This window comes from Meriones unguiculatus (assembly GCF_030254825.1).
Source record: "Meriones unguiculatus strain TT.TT164.6M chromosome 13 unlocalized genomic scaffold, Bangor_MerUng_6.1 Chr13_unordered_Scaffold_28, whole genome shotgun sequence".
NCBI lineage: Eukaryota > Metazoa > Chordata > Mammalia > Rodentia > Muridae > Meriones > Meriones unguiculatus.
This window is the reverse complement of record NW_026843644.1, coordinates 13,035,722-13,056,514: the sequence shown is the minus strand read 5'-3', so window position 1 is coordinate 13,056,514 and position 20,793 is coordinate 13,035,722. Positions and strand designations below refer to the sequence as shown.

General features: G+C 36.0%; 2 protein-coding genes across 2 annotated transcripts in view; one reads left to right on the top strand and one right to left on the bottom strand.

The window, feature by feature from the left end:
* The window catches only part of LOC132650605 (zinc finger protein ZFP2-like), a gene marked incomplete at its 3' end in the record, with an annotated part of 318,549 nt that overhangs the window by 60,655 nt on the left and 237,101 nt on the right, over positions 1–20,793 (top strand). The gene's annotated exons all lie outside the window — the stretch shown is intronic.
* Positions 1,084–18,874, bottom strand: LOC110542869 (vomeronasal type-2 receptor 116-like; the record flags this gene model as incomplete). Its single annotated transcript, XM_060376037.1, is given in 6 exon segments — positions 1,084–1,962; positions 2,399–2,412; positions 5,940–6,048; positions 14,035–14,223; positions 14,975–15,266; positions 18,852–18,874. Coding segments are annotated over 6 exon segments (1,506 nt in total), but the record flags the coding sequence as incomplete, so codon positions are not given.

The following is a 20,793-nucleotide window of genomic DNA, read 5'->3' as shown; positions in this document are numbered from 1 at the left end:
TAGTTTTCAGGTTAGATAGAAGTAGCATAAAATTTGGTCAGTGGTGAACTATACTTATCTGTGTGCATTATTAAAAATATCTAGATTGCAATATGTTTATATTTAAGAATGGACTTACATGTATTATAAGGATTTTATGTAGATAATTCACAGTATGATTGCTTAAAACTCTTCAAAAATTTACTGTTATTTCATTCACTTCCTTCTTTTATATTTATCCTCCTTCATAATTAGAGTACCTCCTCTGGTTTATCCCAATCAGATCAATTGTTCATGCCATTGTATTAGTTACCCACCATGCCTTCTTGTTTCTACAGTTATTCCATGATGAATACCCACAAACCAACATTTGGAGCTAGATGCCCCAAAGTAGAGAATGAAAGATATTTGTCTTATGGATATGGGTTACCTAAATTATGTTTTTTTTTTTACTTACATCTATTTATATGTATGATATTTATCATGTTAAACATGTTTATGACTTTCCATTTCCTACATATTGTGAACAGAATAGCAATGAAGGTGACTGAGCAAGTATTTGTAGAGTGGGTTGTCGAGTCATTTTTAAGTATGTCAAGGAAAAGAGAGCAGAGTCAGGCAGCAAATTTATAATTTCTGTTTAGAAAATTCTCTACTATGATTTCTGGAATCGCTCAGCTGTTTAAAAGACACACCACCAATGCCTTTCCAGAAATTGATTTTCATGCTTGGTCTATAGAAGAATCTCAGATATCACCCAAAGCCCTGTATATAACAAGGCTAAACACTCCCTAAAATAACAAAGAAAACAAGTATTTGTTCATGTACTGTTTATCTCATTACTATCATGTAATTAAATTTTGAATATTGTCCACAAATTAATAAGTAACGTGAATATCTTACTAAAATTATTTCAGCAGCAGCTTCTATTCTGAAATAGAATGTCTGTGATTGTGAGACAAAGTGAGGAGCTCTTATTTTTGTTTAAATATACATTTCAGAGGTTACTTAAAATATGTAAATAATTTAATTTTAGTATACTAATGGGGTTTATTAGAAAACTAATACATCAAAAGGATCAATTTTTATTTGCTATTTTTTGTTTTTAATACATCTCAAAGAGTTCTTATCAGGTCTTAAGAGAATAATGTAGCACTTAGGGAAAAAGATGCATCCCAGAAGTCCTGCACTGGAGGCCAAAATGGAGAAGACTTCCACAGCCACCATGGCTTTGCCCTTGGTGCTCTGGTAGACAGGGATGAAGGTGACCCAGACACTGCAGAACACCAGCATGCTGAATGTCAAGAACTTGGCCTCATTGAATGTGTCAGGCAGGTTCCTCACCAGCAAAGCCACAGTGAAACTGCCTAGGGCCAGGGACCCTAAGTAGGCAAGCAAACAGTAGAAAACAGTTACTGAGCCCTTGTTGCATAAAATGATGACTTGAGCATTTTCAGAGTGTGCATCAGTGTCAATATAGGGAGGTGAGGTTCCCAGCCAGACTCCACAGAGAATAAGTTGGATCAGGACACAGATGGGAATGACAGCATTATAGACACCTGAGAAAAAGAATCTTCTCATTGTTCTCCCTGGTTTCATGACTCTAAAGGCCAGAATTACAGTTATAGTTTTTGCCAAAATGGTGGAAATAGCAAAGGTAAACACAAGTGCAAATGTTATTTGTTGCAGTATACAGGAGGTTGCGGTTGGACGGCCAATGAAGAAAAAAGAGCAGAGGAAACAGAGAAGGATGGAGATGAGCAGGATGTAGCTGAGAGTCCGGTTATTGGCCTTAACAATGGCTGATTCTCGGTGTTTAAGAAAGATCCCCAAAACTGCAGTTGTGCTGACAGATAAGCACAGAGCTGTGCAGGCCAGAGCCATGCCCAAAGGATCTTCAAAGGACAAGAAAGTCACTGTCTTGGGTAGGCAATAGTTTCTCTCAGGGTTTGGGTACTCTTGACTTGGGCAAGGGATGCATTCCTGCTGATCTGTTGGGAGGAAGTGAATCCACATTTCAGCTTTCACACTTATTTAGTCATTGCACGGTTAAGTCATGAGAGTGCTTTCCATTGATGTGTGTAGCCTTGCATATTCTCCTTCCTGATACTGCCAAGGAAGGAACTCTTTATAATTCTCATTTCTACTGTTTATCTTTTTTAATTAACAATAAGCTTTCTGCTGAAGAATTTATCAATTTCTCCAGGGCAGTGAAATCTATATATTACTCATATTCAGATGAAGTAATATTGTCAAGCAATCCTTCAAATGCTTTTTTATAAACTGTGAGTTTCTAAGTATGTACACAAAGTATTTTGATCACATCCATGTATAAAAATATATTTCCTTGATTCCACCATTATGGGTTCTTCTCATTTTTCTTCTTACTCAGAGTTTCAGTGGATATTTTTTACCCCACTTCTATATAATTTTCTAATGTAATATGGGAGTAAGTTAGATCTGACCTTCATGGACTATGGAGGAATTCTGATTTGGCAGTAAATTATACAACACTTGAATCAACAAATGGCAGATATCTGCTCAGATCAACCAGTACCTATCTCAGCTGTGGAAGTTGCAAATAAATTTCTATAGTCTTTGACATCCTTTGACTTAGGACAGGAATCATAATATTTCATTGTTAATTCCAGAATAATCCTGGTAATTGTTCTAATTTTTACTCTTGTTCTTTCAGTAATATTTTGAAGACTAAAAAATGACCTACATGTCATGTAATAGTACCATAAATCTATAAAATATTAAATCAGAAAGGGAGAATGACAAATGCCAAGGCTGTTTGATGTCCAAGGGAGGCTTCCTTTATTTCTGAAAAGAAAGTGGAGAGGGGCACATGCATTGGGAGGTGAGGTGTGAGGGAGGGACTGTGAGGAGAGGTGTGAGCAAATGCTTCAATAGTACATGAACAAATTAATAATATATTTAAAAAGAAATAATAATATTGTAATAGAATTCAATGAAATAGAATCCAAGAAAACAATACATGGAATTAACCAAAGGAAGATCTGAATCTTTCTAAATATAAACAATATTAACAGACTCTTGAATCAAGTAAATCAAAGAAAGAAATAAACAATTAACAGAATCAAATTAACAATCAAAAGAATCAGAAACGACAGAAAAAAACATTACTACAAAAACCAAAAAAATTCAGAATATTCTAAGGAAACATTTAGAAAGTACTATATTCCAGTAAGCTTAAAAATTTACATGAGATGGATAAGCTTTAGATTTCCCCAAGCAACAATAATTCAAACAGGAATTCAGAAATAATTCAACTACATAAATACATCCAGACCCATGAGGAAATTCAAAAGGTCACAAAAGCCTCCGACCAAAAAAGGGAAGGAAGGATGAAAGATCAAAAAATGGAGAATCCTCGGTGGTGAGATACCCATGTGCACTGTATCTGAGAGCCAGAGGTTCAGAGACTCTGAGACTAGTGAGTGGACAGGAGGCTAGAGCCAAAGCATCAACTTAGGTGCTTCTGGTTCTGGATGGGACATCTAGTATTGGAACTGATCTGATCCAGGTCCCCACTGGTCATCTCCCAGGTCCAGAATCAAATGGACCTAATAGATATCTACAGAACTTTTCACCCCAACACAAAAGAGTATATATCCTTCTTAGCACCCCACGTAAACTTCTCCAAAATTGACCATATAGTTGGGCACAAAGCAAGTCTCCATGGATACAAGAATACTAAAATAATTCCTTGTATCCATTTTCACCACCATATTCTAAACCTGGATGTCAACAATGACAGAAATAGCAAAACACGTATACACACATGGAACCCGAATAATGCCCTACTCAATGAGAAGTGTCATTGAAAAAATAAATTAATAAAAGATTTCCTAGGATTAATGAAAATGAAGGTACAACATGTCCAAACTTATGGGACACAAAGCAATGCTTACAAGAAAGCTGATAGCACCCAGTGCCTTCAGAAGGAAATTTGAGACATCTTATACAAACAATATAATGACACACCTGAAAGACCTAGAAAAAAATATAGATACACTCAAGAGGAGTAGATGGCAGGAAATAATCAACCTCAGTGCTGAAATCAATATACTAAAACCAAAATGATTCAAAGAGCGAACAAAACCAAGGACTATTTTTTGTTTTAGAGAAAATCAGCAGAATAGATAAACCCTGAACCAAAGTAACAAAAAGCAGAAAGACACTATTAAAATGAACAAAGTAGAAAATGAAAGAGGGCATATAAGGACAGACACCAAGGAAATAAAAAAGAATCTTTGAGTGGTACTTCAAAAGCCTATACTTTTCAAAAACTTTATATAGAATGGACAATTTACTATGTCCCCTAAGTAAATAGAAGTAATCATCAAAAGTACTCTTCCTAAAAAGCCCTGAGCCAGATGGTTTCAGCGAAGAATTCTACAAGACCTTCAAAGAAGTGCTAACTAAATCCAGTATTCTTCAAACCATTCGACAAAATAGAAACAGAAGGAACATTACCAACCCCATTCTCTGAGACCACAGTTACTTTGATACCTAAACTGCAGAAAGAGCCAACAAAGAAAGAGAACTTCAAACCAATTTTCTTTATGAATATTGATGCAAAAATACTCAATAAAATACTCGCAAACAGAATCCAAGAACGCATTAAAGGTATTATCTACTACCACTAAGTAGGCTTCATTCCAGGCATATACTGATGGTTCAATCTATAGAAATCCACCTATAAAATGCATCATACAAGCACACTGAAAAAAAAAAAAAAAACAAAACATGATCATCTCCTTAGATGTCTAAAATGTATTTGACAAAATTCAACACCCGTTCATGTTTAAAGTCTTGGAGATATCAGGAATACAAGACACATATCTAAACAGAGCTGAGACAGTATTCAGCAAGGCTACAGCCAACATCAAACTAAATGGACAGAAACTTGAACCAATCCCACTGAAATCAGGGACAAGTCAAGGATGCCCACTCTCTCCTTATCTCTTCAACCTAGTACTAGTAGTCATATAGCACACTGCAAGAAATTTTTCCTATGGTAGAATTAGATTGTAGAACATAAATTTTTAATTTTTAATCTTTCAACATTTTATTGTTTTTAATAAAAGATAAAAAGTTCTGTTTCTTATAAACTTGCGTAAGGGTTGGCTTTTTTATTATAATAAATAATAACAGATTCTCATCATTATAATAATGCTTATTCCTTCTGACTTTTAATTTTTTTATAAAAATTTTCATTTTAAAAATAACAAATTTGCCTCACTATATTTCTTCTTGTTCTTCTTTCTAGAACTTCTCCTGGAACCACCTTATATTTATTGTCTCTCAAATCCATGGACTCTTTCTCATTAAATGTTGTGTTTGTGTTTTTATGTGTGTGTCTTTGTATTCATAAATACTACTTGCTCATTCCTTGTGTTATCATGTATGTGTTATCACATGATTGACCACAACCTTAAACAGGCAGCCATACTTTCATTTACAAAGATTGGATTTTTCTGCTATTATTGATACTTGAAATGTCAACTATAAGTGTTTTAAATGCAGTTCCATTTCTTGTGTATTGAGGAAACAATTACATATCTATTTTTTTTTTCTGGAGTTACTTTCAGGCACCAATCATTATATTTGTTTATTACAGAAATATAATTCGATCTTGGACAACTGGATATCTCACATTCAATGTGGAGCCTATAGCATGTATCACTGCAAGAGCTGAGATGGCCATGCACCCAAAGGAAGGATTTTTAAGTGTTGATTTTGACACAATAGCAAGAGAACTAACTACCACTCAAACATTCACACATTGTGTGGGATCAGCAGTCACTAATGGATTCAGGGATGAGTGAAAGAGAGATAGGGAAGAGCACTACATTATGATACCATGGTCATTTCTTAGCTTTCCGATTCTACATTCCCAAGCAGTTTGAGGAAATATATTGTTTTTATACATGTCTGGTTGGAAATGTGCTGCTCTGGACAAAATGAACAAGAAAAACAGCAGACGGGTCTTCCTTCTTGTGGAACTTTCCAGAATCCTGGACCACATCGCTGTGTACATACAGATTGAGGTGTCTGAAGGAAACACAGAAAAAGCTAGTCATAATATTGTACATTAATTTAAAATATTTTAGATTAAATAACTTCAATGCACATATCCTATGGAAATTCTATGTATTTATGAGGAACTCAGACATTTTTAATATGGAAGTGTAGAATGGAGATTTGAAAGTAGCACACTTCCCAATGCTAAATGTTCAACCTCCCTTTGTGGTGACTGAACTGTGACTCACTTCTTCCTAGCCTTTGTGAAATCTGTACAACATTCACATATTCTCTCTTGTGAAGCAGCAAGCCAGAACTCATTTTTCATATGACTTATGGAACAGTTGGATTGTCAGAGAGAAACCCAGTCACTCTTCCCTTATCTGTTTCTATCTTTACATTTCCAATCATGTAGTAATACCCATACACTCTGTTTCAGCTGCAAAAGGAAGTTCAGTTTTCTCGTGAAAGATGGTTTGGCCATTGATGAATTATGATCTATTACTGTGACTTTTACCCTTAACTCCCAAAGCTAAGAATAGTTCTTTCTTTTTAACCATTAGTGGTGTTTTCACATAAGATTTTCACCAGTTTCACGTTAGTTAATCACATTAACAACTAAACTAACAAAACTTTAGTTTGTTATATGTTAAATTTGTGTAGGAAAGGAACAACTATTTCTTTCTATCCTTAGACCTCTTTTCTGCCTTGGTTTGGATTCAATTTCTAGCTCATAAATATTAATATATTAACAGGAATATACTTCTGGATAACTGTCTCAGCAGTTAAGAGTGCATGCTGCTCTTGCAGAGAAATATGAGTTCAGTTCCTGATACACATATCTCGTAGCTCATATACACTGGCTACAGAAATATGTTGTATCAAAATCCATAATTTGTTTTGTGTTCATGCTAGTTCACAACTTTGTAAATCTATTAATATACTTGAGTATGAGTTGTACAAAAGTAAGGATGCTTGAACATAATCATGCATGTATAATAAAAATATGTGAATGTATACATATGTGTGTATGCATGTGTGTGTACACAGAGAAACACACGTACATACCTATATAACCATGAAAACTCATTTATTTTGCAGCATGACTGAACACACCACATTGAAATGCAATTCATCTAATTCTATCAACAGGAACATGTGTTTCTTTATATGTATATTATATATATATATACACACACATATATATATATAATTCTGAAATACAGAACTTTATTTCTGAATTAATAAAATAGGACTGAAGAGATGATTTAGTGTTTAACATGTTTGCCACATGAACATGAGAATGTGAATTTGATCATACTGAGGGTTGGAAAGAAAAGTTGGGTGTAGAAAATGTTGTTGTAATACAAATTTTGTGATCATGAAGACAGTTAGAAAATCAAAGAAATGATGTCCGCTGAATATATCAAAATCATATAGCAAAAGTTTCAGAGCCATATCCTGTTTAAAAATAAAAGGCAGAGCAACTGAGAAAGATAACCAGTGTTGAGGGTGGCCCTAACAGGTACATGTGCTTATATGCATGAACACTCACATGAAAGCTCACAATCACAATGGAACTAAGAACAGCATATAACAATCATTTTAAATTTTCAAAGAGACATCATGCAATCAGGGAGAAAAGGCACATATCTAAACACAATAAACGCAATATACAGCAAGCCAATAGCCAACTTCAAGTTAAATGGACAGAAATTTCAAGCATTCCCACTAAAAAAACAGGGACAAATAAAGGCTGCCAATCACACCATAACCCCTCAATATAGTTTTTTTAATTTCTAGTTAGAGCAATAGAACAAGTAAAGGAGATAAAGGATTACAAATTTAAAGAGAAGAAGTCAAAGTATCACTATTTGCAGATGATATGATACTATACCCCAGTGACCCCCAAGATTTTACCAGAGAACTCCTACAGACAATTTCAGAGATTTATTTGTATACCAAATTAACTCAAAAACATCAGTAGCCCTCCTGTATAGGGGTGATAAATAATTAGGGAAACAATACACTCCCCAATAGCTAAAAATACTATAAAAGAACTTGGTGTAACTCCAAGTAATTGAAAGCCCTGTATGAAAAGAACTTCAAGTGTTTGAAAAAAGAAACTGCAGATTTTAGAAGATCAACAGTTCTCCCATGATCGTGGATCAGTAGGATTAAAATACTAAAAATGTAAATCCTGTCAAAAGCCAATGTATTCAATACATTTCCCATTAATTTCCAACACAATTTTTTACAGACCTTGAAAGAGCAACCATGAACTCCATATGGAAATATAAAAGACACAGGATAGCCAAGACAATTCTGTACAATAAAACACTTCAGGCAGTATCAACATCCATGAGTTCAACCTATACTTCAGGGAAATAGTAATAAAAATTACATGGCATTGGCACAGAAACAGACAGGTTTGTCTATAGAACCAAACTGAAGTTCTAACTGGATGTCTGCATGTAGAGAATGCAAATAGAGTCATATGTATCACACTGCACAAACTCAAGTCCAAGTGGATCAAAGACCTTGACATAAAACCAGAGACTCTAAATCTATTAGAAGACAGAGTGGGGAAAAGCCTGGAACTCATTAGAATAGCAGACAATAGACCCACAATAGCACAGGCTCTAAGATCCAAAGTTGACAAATGGGATCTCATGAAACTGAAAAAGCTTCTATAAATCAAAGACACTATCAATAGAACAGTATGACAGCCTACAGATTGGGAAAACATCTTCACCAACCCTCCATCACAGAGAGGGCTAATATCCAAAATGCACAAAAAATGAAAAGAAATCAAACATTGACAAATCAAATAATCCAATTAAAACATGGGGTACAGAAGTAAACTGAGAATTCACAACAGGAATCTCAAATGGCTGAGTAGCAGCTAAAAATTCTCAATGTCCTTAGCCATCAGAGAACTGCAAATCAAAACGACTTTAAGATTCCATTTTCCTACATTCCAAATGACTAAGATTAAAAACTCACTTGACAACACATGCTATCAAGGATGTGGAGAAAAGGGAACACTTCTCCATTGCTGATGGGAGTGGAAGCTAGTACATCTTTTCTGGAAATCAAGCTGGCACTTTCTCAGAAAACTGGGAGTAGTTCTAACTCAAGACCCTGATATACTACTCCTGGGCATATACTTAAAAGATGATTGTTGGTATAACATTCTTTTGAAATGTATACACACCTTACCCTTGTTCATTCAAATACTGACTTCTCCCCCCTCCCACTCACTGGTTTTAATACAGATATTGCATTATGACACTTATTATAAGCATCCTGTCTCTACTGTGTGTAAACAGGCCAAAATAAAGCAACTAGCCACAATGCTGAGAAATGGGAGGAGCCAGAGGACAGGAAAGAGGGGAGGAGCCAGAGGACAGAAAATGAGTGGGAGAAGAAAGGGTGAGAAGAATGCTAGGAGAGGGAGCTGGAGGATAGATCTTCGAACAATGTAGAGAGATGGACTGGACCTAACATATCACTAAAAGCAAGTATAATGGGTGAAATCTAAATGTTAGGAAACTATGAGGGCTTAGAGGTTTAGGAGGGAGTAACTATTGCCCAATATTGTGTTCTAGGTTAATTAAATAAACCCAGTCTCTGTGTGGTGATTTGGTTATACAGCTGTTTAGGATTAACTGTAAGCTTTACTAAAAGATAATTATTAGTAAATATTAATCATCACCTACAATAGATGATCCACCATACAAGAAGGACATTTGCTCAGCTATGTTCATAGTGGCTATATTTTTAATAATCAGAAACTGGAAACAACGTAGATGTCCCTTAACCAAAAACATGGGTAAAGAAATTGTGTTATATTTGCACAATGGAACAGTACTCAGCTGTTAAAAATAAAGAAATGAAATTTGCAAGCAAATGGTTGGAATGAGAAAAGATCATCCTGAGTGAGGTAACCCAGATGCAGAAATACACACATGATATATACTCACTTATAAGCAGAAATTATAGACCTATAGTACAGGATAACCTTACTACAATCCACAGACCCAAAGAAGCTAATTAAGAAGGAGGGCCCAAGCGAGGGTGCCAGAATGACAGTCAGAGGGGGAAATAGAATAGATATCAGAACTGGATGAAGGGGGGAACTGGACAGGAGAAGGAATTGGGAGAGAAACACCGGTGGGGTTCAGATGTGGGGACAATGAGAATGGGAGGTTCTAGGGCTGGGAACAAAAAGGGAAACTTAGGAACTTACATCTTTGTTAAGATGGAGACCACTGACAGGATAGGCTTCTGGGAGGATATAAGTGTGTCTCTAGCTGAAACCCCCTAACAAGGAGAAAGACATGAAGCCTAAATTGCATCAACAAAACCATTGATCCAAAAATCACCCTTCCTGCATGAAGGGCGGGGGGCGGTAGGGATGCGAAGAGGGAACAAAGATTGAGGAAAAGTTGAACTAGTAATTGGCACAAACTGAGACCCACTGCACTGTAGAGAGGATTACAAGACAGTTGTCTGGAAGGTTCCACCCAGCTGGGTGGAGATGCTGGGACTTGCATCCAAGCATGGCGCGGAGCTCCAGGGGTTTTGTGGAACTGTAGGAAGGTCCTGGAGTGGTAGGAATCCTAAAAGAATTCTAACAGAGATTACTAACACAGAAACATGGGGGCTAACAGAGACGGAGAAATCAACTAAGGAGCACACATGGTCTGCTCCTAAGCCCTCTGTCCATATGTGGTCAATAAGTAGCTCTTCACATGGGTCACCCGGCGAGTGTAGATGGGAGGGCCTGTTTCTAACATTGTCTCTATTGACTGCTTTTGGAGCACTTCCCCCTGGCAGGGCTGCCTTGCCTGGCCGTAGTGGATGATGATATGCTCAGTCCTGATGTGACTTGATGCGCTAGAGAGAGTTGCTATGGTGGAAGGGGAGATCCCCTTTTCTGGGGGAAAGGGAAAAAGAAAAAGGAAGAGGGGAAAGGGGAATCAGGGAGGTGAGGAGGGAGGGACCATCTGGGGATGTAAAGAAAGTAAACTGAAATTAAAAAACAATTATTTTAAAATTTCAAAGAGAGATCACACAATTTTAATAAATCTTTACAAATATTTCTCTACATATTAAATATTGAGAAATTCCAGACCTGATTGAAGTTGCTTGGCCATTTAATCAGAACTTCATTGATGAAAAAGCCATGATCTTGTGGACTCTTGAAGAAAACCTCTCCCACTTTAACTAATAATGAATTATGCTTAGCATGTTCTACAAAATTTTGTATATCATATGTTTCCATAGTATTCTTGTTCTCCTCAAAGCTTATTTCATCTCCAGCAGCATTTGTCACTTTAATTTTCCTCAGAAATGGATGCAGCTGAAGAGAAACATCATTTGATATGAGTGGCCCATACAAATTACTGGTTGATGTTCTTTAAGAGAAACCCGTTCTCTTTCTAACATGATTTTATTTTTGAAGAGGCTTAGATTGTTTAGGTGTCTCCCCACTTTTTTATTGAGATGAACAGTCCTCCCCTACTAATGCAAGAGTTACTGAACACAAGTAGAAATGTTGTCTAAGGTATGGCACATGTGCAGCATATTCTTAGAGGGAACAAGGCCTTGTGTCTTTTTCTAGTATGAGCAAAATATTTCTAACTAGAAAATGTAAATTTTTGTAGAGAAAATTTTGACTAAAATTTAAACAACATTATTTTAGTGGGTTCATATGTATTAAGATATGTTCATTTTTATGCCACACATGAATATTAGAGTATTTGAATTAGGTAAATGGGTATGCATATATTTAAAGAGAGTACCTTGATGTGATAACATTAGTAGAAATTTATGCAAAGCTCCACATTCATTTAAAATGTATATTAAATAAGTATAAAATTTATGTCAGTTATAACTCAGGAAACTGTAAAGAGACCCACTGCCTAACTTCATTTCTCTTTGGTTTGTTTTCTGTTAGAACAGTTGACTTTCAGTATTGATATGAACACCATGCGGGACAATATGCACTACAAATGTGCCTGGTGCCTCTGAAGGCCAGAAGAAGCTGCTGGATCCCCCAGAAGAGGAGTTACATACACTTGTAAGCTTACCAAGAACTGAGCATGGGTCTTCTCAAGAGCAAGAAGTACTTCTAAACAGAGCCATCTCAACCCCCTAGATTTGTGTTATTTTTGTTTTTGTTTATTGCCTTCAACTATGTATATATGTACACAAAGTGTATGCCTGCTCCCACAGAGAGCAAAAGAGTGTGCCAGATTCCTTGGAGCTGACATTAAAGACAGTTGTGAGCCACCATATGTGTGCTAACAACTAAACTCATGTACCCTGTATGAGCAGCACATGGTTATACCTGCTGAGTCATCCCTCGACCATGATTTAATTACATATCTATGAAATAAAATGGGTTAGTACTTCGACTTTTGATATTCAGTGTTGCGTTACCTAATTAAACTCATGTTATAAAGAACTATTGGATAGGTACTCTGTTATCTATAGAAGGTATATACAAACTTACCTCAAGATCACATCTGCAGAAAGCCATATTCACAAACTGTGTCAATATCTGTCAAATATTATTGTTTTCCAACATGCTCAATATTACATAGTACACTACACATTCAGAATTTATTTTTTTATTTATCTATCTTTGATAGAATTTAAAGTTAAATTGACTTGTTCAACAGTCTTATTGATGACGCCCTATTTGAAGGTGATCATCGAGGCTCATATGTGTTGATGAGTCCTGTTTTTATCTTGTTGGTGTAAAACCCAAACAAAGCCATTTGTCACTAATGCATGAAGATATAGCCTTGGCTTATGAATATTGTTTGTGCTCTAACATTTAAGAATGGAAGCATAGTTTTGCTTTTATCTTCATTTATAAAATTAAGAATAAATAATTTGTATAAGCAATTAATTTTCTGTTACTTATGACTCTAGGACAGATTATTTATTTTCCACAAAAGGATCTCCCCATGGTTTTGTGTCCTTAAAAATATAGATTGCATTTTATTTAATGTAGCACCTTTGTCTATATCTTATGACAGTTGACCTATTCCATTAAAGCCCATAAAATTTGGTTATTGAACTTGCTATATTTTTATATTAATTACATCGATATCTTACAGAATTTCTTCTTGCAAAAGGAAAATATATGATGAAAGACATTCAAATTTGCTGTCTTCAAATCAGTGCTTTTAGTTCTAAAATCATGTAAGATAATTATAGACATATATACATACACTGGTACAGAACCCTTTTCCATTTTAGTGTATTTTTTAAGTATAAGATGAAAACATTTGAATGGCTTAAACACAGTAAATTACTTACTAATAATATGAGAACCTGAGCTTCACTTGCTTCTGAGTACTTGCCATGGTAGAAGCCAGTCCGTGTTTCTACCTTCTTTAGATTCCATTTCAATTTTGTTCAATAGCATTTTATGGAGGGCATGGGCCACTGCATACACTGCATTCCATATGGAATAGCTGTGCTCAGAAATGGTCATCATATCCACTTTTTCATGATTAATCTTTAGGGAAATATTTGCTGGGCAGGGTTTAAGATTTTTACATGGTAAAGCAGGTGAACAAACAAAATGATCAATCCAGAATCTATAGAAGTAAAAATCTCTTGGGTACTGGGAGGGTGTAAGATCCTCAAGAAAGTGCTGGAATCCAGGGATATAGTTTTCTTCTTTGAAAAGGAGATGCTTCCACTGAAAAAGTTTAGCAAAGAATTCTCATTTGCTATAGAATCTAAATATACGAAGTGTTGCTTTGCCATGATCCACACCTTCCCTCCAGCTACAAACATTTGGTTATCAAAGCAGAATAACATCAAGTCATCTATATCACCATAGAATACCTGTACATTTACTTGTGTATGTTGGCTCAAGTCCATCAAAACAGCAATATTTTTAACCCCACTTTCCAAAAAGCAAGGAATTTTTTTTGTAAAAGCCACACAGATATCTTCTGATACCATCTCTGCTTTCAGGTGAGAGAGGAACTCTTTTCCTTTCCGATCATCAAGCACAAAAAGCCCCACCCAATTCCAGCCAAAGTATAGCAATAAAGAGATCACTCCATTGGCTAGACCTCTGTCTTTAAGAGACATCTGGTAAAGGGATGGGAATGTAACTTGGTCATTTAGCTCAGTATCAAAAGGTCCATATGTGACCTGAAAAAGCAAAGAAAAAAAAGTGGGGATTCTGACTTTAGAGGTATTTAGGGTCATAACCCTAAGAGAGGAAATGGGTTTATTCTTCACATATGAATTGTTTAACTGAATGATAACCATCAGAGTTACACTGTGGGTTTTGTGATCTTGATTATTTCTGACCTCTACATTCACCCAATGGTTTCTCTGTTTGCAATAAGCCTTCTGATGGATGTTTTGCTTCAGCATAGCCTGGCAATAGTCAGTAGTGGGAATATACATAAATTGGTGTTATCTATGAATTTTCATCTGAGATCTACTATCCTGAATGAGTTCATAAAAGTTTCTTGGAATTTTTCACTGGTGATGGTTTCGGGATTGTTCCAAATTTAGTTACATGTCCTATACTTTCTATTCTCTATGTCAGATATTGATCTATGAATTATGAGATTTTTATAAGCTAGATTGGGTAGTTAGGTATCTGTGTTTTAGAGTTTGACTTGTGAGCACATACAGCCTGAATATCCACAGTACACCTTGCCAGCATTTGGAGATAGAATCATGAATATTACTAAATGATCTGCTTTGAAATTCTCAGAATGTACTGCTCATTCTTTACACCACACTCTTTCCACTTTTAATCATTGTGTTATCAAGGTAATTCATTCACTGCTTTTTGAAATCTGCTTACACTGAACATAAACCACTTGTTTGTTTTCTTTTTGGTCAGATTTCCTATGTGATTGTGAACAAAAGGACTTTTCTAACTTACTTGTGGGACTTTGTAGAGTTCCAAAAGTGTTTCAATAGCAGCAGAAAATTCTGGCCTGGTTCCTGAAATGATTCCTAGAGTTTTGTGTTGCACTTTGCATCCGTAGTTAGGGATATAATCACTCTTTTCAGACAACAACATCAGAGGGCCCTCCAAGGTTCTTTTGTTAGAATTAAAGGCATTGTAGACATGGAAACCCATGGTCACATTGGGAAGCATTTGTGAGTCCTTATTGATCTCCTCAATGGCAAAGTAATAGGTCAGCAAAATTTGATAGTTTTTCCATCTCGAGCTAAATTCATAGAGTTAGAGTGAAGAGTATAGTCAGTACATTTTTCTCAGAGACATTTTTAAAGACTTTTTTTTCAAATTCAGAAACTTAGAGTTCTTAGGACTTCACTTTCTTGTGACATGGAAAACTGTTGTGAATAAGCCTCTGGCAACTGAGTTACCTCATGGAATGGCTCCTAAATGCCCAGAAATTAAACTGCATCTAGTCATTGTTTTCTTGAGTTACACTGTGTGGATAAAGTGTCTCTTGTCTGTGTCCTATGACTGCTGAATGCATAGGTGCTTATGCTGTTTCTGTTCATGGAAGCACTGTGTCATTGGAGAGTCAATAAGTTGTCCACTAGGTGTGTGGATAAGAGCTTCATGTCTTTTTATTTTGTAATGATTCCATTTCATACTCACTGGAAAAATTGTAACAAGTGTGTTTGTATGTACTCCCAGTGTTAAAGTGTCTCTTTGAGGGATAGAAAGATCTTTAGGCCTCTAGGCACACTGACCACTTTAAATAAAAGCTAGCATTAGTTCTCAGTGCCCACAGTGTGGCCTTGGTACCATGTGTAGCTATAGGTCATAAGATCATTTCTGGCATCTTTGGGCACCAGGCACGTCTGTATCATTCACACATATACAAGAATGTAAACACTTAAATACATTAAATAAAAAATAAATAAACCTGTGTAAAATAGTGTTCCGTGGGCATGAGATATTATGACTACTTGCTGCTCTTGTGGAGGACCCTGATTCATACCACAGTAGCCAGTTTTAGGTTCCAATAATATGTTACACCAGTTCTAGTGGATCCATGTCCTCCACTGGCGTCTAAAGGAACCATGAACAGAAGTGGTGAACACACTCAAACATGTAGGCAAAACACTTGTAAACATAATGTAAATATTAATATATATTTACAAAAATGTAAACAGTAGTAACTAAAGGAAAAATGTTTCTATAAGTTTTCAGACTAAATCATTGAGTAGAATTTCCTGGGTAAGGTAAGGCAGTGGGAAAAAAGTAAGTTAAACTAGCATACAAAAAAGAGGAAAAGGATATTAAGACATTTAAAAAATAATGCTCCCTATGAGAGGATATTGAACTTTGATGCAGATATGTGGGCTGAATTGTGTCACTCATGGCTTTTGTGCTTTCAGATGCATCCTCAGAAGTTTCTTTCAAAACCTGTGGTAGATAAGAGTCTGGGTGACCTTAATAGAGGTAGATTAACATAAATCATGAGCCTGAAGTCCACTGGGTTGTACTGAAGAAACAATTCTGCCTTACTACCAGCTATCTCAGAAAATAAATGCCATTTGATTGTACTGCATTACCTCTGATGTCTATGGCTAGATGCTATGTTAAGAGAATATCTATTGATCAAAACCAGGCAATTAGCAACAACTGAGAAAAAGAGATTAGTCTTTACCAGGGATTATTCCATACTAAATATTGAATTGTATGAATGTATGTGTGTGTCAATGAGAACTCCTGGGAAGAGCTGTGCCTGAGAAGACTGGCTATAAAAACTTCATTGATGTGGAGAGATCAGAATATAGTAGTTCTAAGGGCTTACTATCATAGTGCAGGCTATCTTCAGCACCCTACATAGCCATTTTTTGGACATTTTTTGGAGGTTGAAATGATATATCTATATCTATATCTATATCTATCTTCTATAGCTAATGAATAAAATCATTTTGGAATGTAGACCCTAGGGCACCACTGGCTTCTGTCAATCTAAAAGACAAGAATGACATCACATAGCATCATGGGCATGTATGATAACTTGCCCCATCTTGATGTAACCTCCTCTCTGATATTCCAGTGATGCATTTGATTTATAGCTTTCTTTATACTGTTATTATGAAAACTGCTGAAGATGCTTCCACATTGTAACATGGAATGTGGGATAACAAACTGTGTTCAGAGACTCTCAAATATATTCTACAATATATTCTCTCTTTTTCATTTTAGCTGAAGGCTGATGTTTTTCCCATCCCAGAAAAACAGTGCTAAAGAATAAGCAATGGATTCAGTTGGCTATATCCTTATACTTATTCATTTATATATGTGTGACAGGAACTCCACATGAAGGTCATCAGGGCTAATCAATATGTGCCCAAAGGGGCCTAAGGACCCTGAAGCTCCCACCAAGGAAAATGCATGGTCTGGACCTACACACAAGTAGCTGATGGGCTGATTAGGCTTCATGTGGGCCTAATTAGGGGAGGGGGAGATATCTCTGGCATGGAATATCTTTTCTGTTTGTTGATTACTTTCCCCTGATGGAACTGCCTTAACAGACTACAGGGAAGATAGATGAACAAGTCATCATGAGACTACAGGAGATTGATTGTGTAGGTATGGGGTAGAATAGGGGAGGGAGATTGCTAGAGGAGGGTGAGGTGTATGACCAAGATGTAAATTGAATTAATTAATAAAAAATATTCAAGTGAAAAAATATGGAAATAAATTTGATGTTCTCCATCAAACCCCTCAGAGAGTTCTGCTGAGTATGGATTTAAGGAATTTAATGAAAAAGTTTTTTTCTGACAGACTTCAAGAGTCAGTAGCTATGCCTATCCACAAATAAGATAGGCAGAAATGACCTTTTCTTTGATCATATTTCAACTCTGGTAATGTTGACAACTGAACTATGAATTGCCATATGTTTCAACAATCCGTTCCTGCCCAACCTATGGACATTGTTGAGTTAAATGCCCTCTTCTCCCTGACAAGTTAGGTTACTTTTTCCAAATTTCCGTCCACAGAAAAAATCTTTCAGACCTCACTTGTCTGGTGTTTGAAAGCTGCTAATATTCTGTGTGGCAGCTGAAGCCTTAATGTTGTCTTGGGTAACATCCAAACACTGTCAACCTCTGCTCCCTACAAAGTCTTTGAGATTGCTATGGAGGATCCCAGACTGAGTGTCCAGGTATCCCTTAAGTCTGTCATTTTGACTCACATAGAGACAATTGGATTATACTTCCTGCTCAAATTTACCCCTCTCAGATCTCTTGATATGTTGACAGCAAGTTGTCACTGTAGAAGTTTAGCAGAGGTAATGAAACCTTAGGTAGCTCCTCTGAACAATGCTGCAGCTTCATGGTTAGTCCATATCATACATAAAAATCAGCCCTTGTTCTTTTCTACAGATACTAGGTTCCCTGATGAAGAAATCATTACCTTGCTAGCTTCACACTGAAAAATCCAATCTCCCAGTTTGAATGAAATTCAAACTGAAGCTACTAATACCTAACAGTTTACTTTTTACAGTTCTCTCACTGAAAAGAACTTGATTGTCAAACATTTATCCCAGTAAACAAACAAATCTGGTAAATGCTTGGATGGGGGAAACAAACACTTCAAAGTTGATGTAAATTTTGAATTTCTAAGAAAGTGATTTAAGCTATGTAATTCCAAGTTGTAAATGTTTGAGAAAGCGGTTTAAAGTATGTGAAAATGAGAGTTGAAGATTTTAAAATTTCAGAGATTTAAAATATTAATACGTGGCTTTCTGATATGCTATGAAAACTACGATATGAAAGTGCTGGCTTCTCTCTCATAGTTCCAGAATTATACTTTTTATTACCTTTTCATTCCTGCTGAAGACATACTTCAATGCTTTTCATTGTGCTGAAATCTTATCTGTCATTACATTAAAGAGAAAGGAAATGTTTTCCTTTTTAAACCCCAGAACCAACCATTCTTCTTGGTGCTCAAGGGTTAGCTGTAAAACCCGAGTTTAACCCAGATGTTTACAGACAGTTGTTACCTGTCTTTCCTACAGTGAGAATTTCAGTGTAGATTACAGATTGTGGCCATGTTAATATATTTTAAACTTTTATATCTTTGGGTAAACTTTAAAAACTGTGATGTAAGCTTCAAGGAATTGAGATTTGATCCACCTATCACAAGTGAAACAGAATCTACATTAAGACTTCTGTCAATTAACAATTCAGTCTTTTCTACCTATTATCTATGTCTGAGGATGGGTTCCTTCCTTGCTCTGGTGTAGGGATTTCTTCTTTCTCTGGCTGCAGTGCGTTACTGAGCTATAGTTTCTCTATCTTGTGAAAGCATTCCTAAGAGTGCTTTATTTCCAAAATCAATCAGGCATCCTGACATGTTTTTTTTTTCTATTCAAATATTCCATAATGCTACAACTACTAGGACCACAGGCTTGTATTTCTGTTTCCTGCTCAAAGGTAAAATATGTACTGAGGTTTCAAAAAGACACTTCACAGCAAAGGACCATCCTCATTCCTAAATTGATGTTCAAATGAACACATGTACCAATCATAGCATCAACAGAAAAACAGGTAATATGAAAAAGCCTAATGATTCCTCCACAGTGTCATAAATAACCAACAACTGAACTCAGTTTCTCAGAGAGTTAAATTTGCAGAAAAATACTTCAGATAGCAAAAAGATGAAAACAGAAAAGAAGACAGAATCAAACAATGAATTAAACTGGATATTGAGAGAAGAATCAACAGTGTACAAGAGAATTTGGAATAGCAATAGAAAAAAAATAGCAATCCACAGGAAAGTCTCAGTACCATAAAAGACAAATCCTAAGACAAAATTGAGGGGGGGTAAAAGGACAGATACACATGTTGTAAATGAAAATCATAAACCTCCTTTCAAAACACAAAGCACTGGGTTTCCAGCAGGTATGAATAACATGACTATCAGAACACTTCATTACAATGTCAATGGTAAATAAATAAGGCATAAGTATGACCATAGTGTCTAAACTCTGAGCTAAATTAAAGATACTAAAACCAGAACATGTGGAAGGAAATTTTAAGATTTGTACTGAGGACATGGGTATATTCAAGTTCATTTTAGCAGAAACTCTCTAAGTCCCTGGAAAGAAACAGATATTCAGACATAAGACATTTAGATGGCTAAATAGAGGTGAGCAGAGTGGAAATGTATCTTGACATATTTAGAGTCAATGTGTTAAAAATATGTAAGTCTGACCATGGAATAACACTATGGAGCAGACACAAAAGTTGGTGGTTTCTTTCTCTAATTTCTTCCTGACTGGAAACATAGCAAAGCAGAGTGGAAATATTTATAGATGCATAAGGAAGCAGGAAAATGTGAAACCGTCTTTCACATTGCTCCATATCTATTTCATTATTCTCAATGGAATTACATGTGTTTAGCAGGTCATATAATATCTTGTAGCCAGAAAACCCATAGCAACAAGTACTCACAGAAAGGTGTCTCATAGTAGACTTGGTTCACACTCAAAAATGTTCTGAACATTTTTGAGTATTTCAACTTGGATGTGAATGGGGATAAATGTACTCAGGATTATGTCTGCCTCCATGTCGGTGCTGGGCTCCCAGTATTGGTGACAATTGAGCTGAAACATCTCCATTGATGTATATGCAGATTGCAGGAGGAGGATGAGACCAAGCAAAGGAAAGGACATGTCAGGATCTTCACTAAACAGAGATAGTCCCCTGTATTGAGGCTGATCCAAGGAGATTATTGGCTGTGGTCATGGAACAGATTCA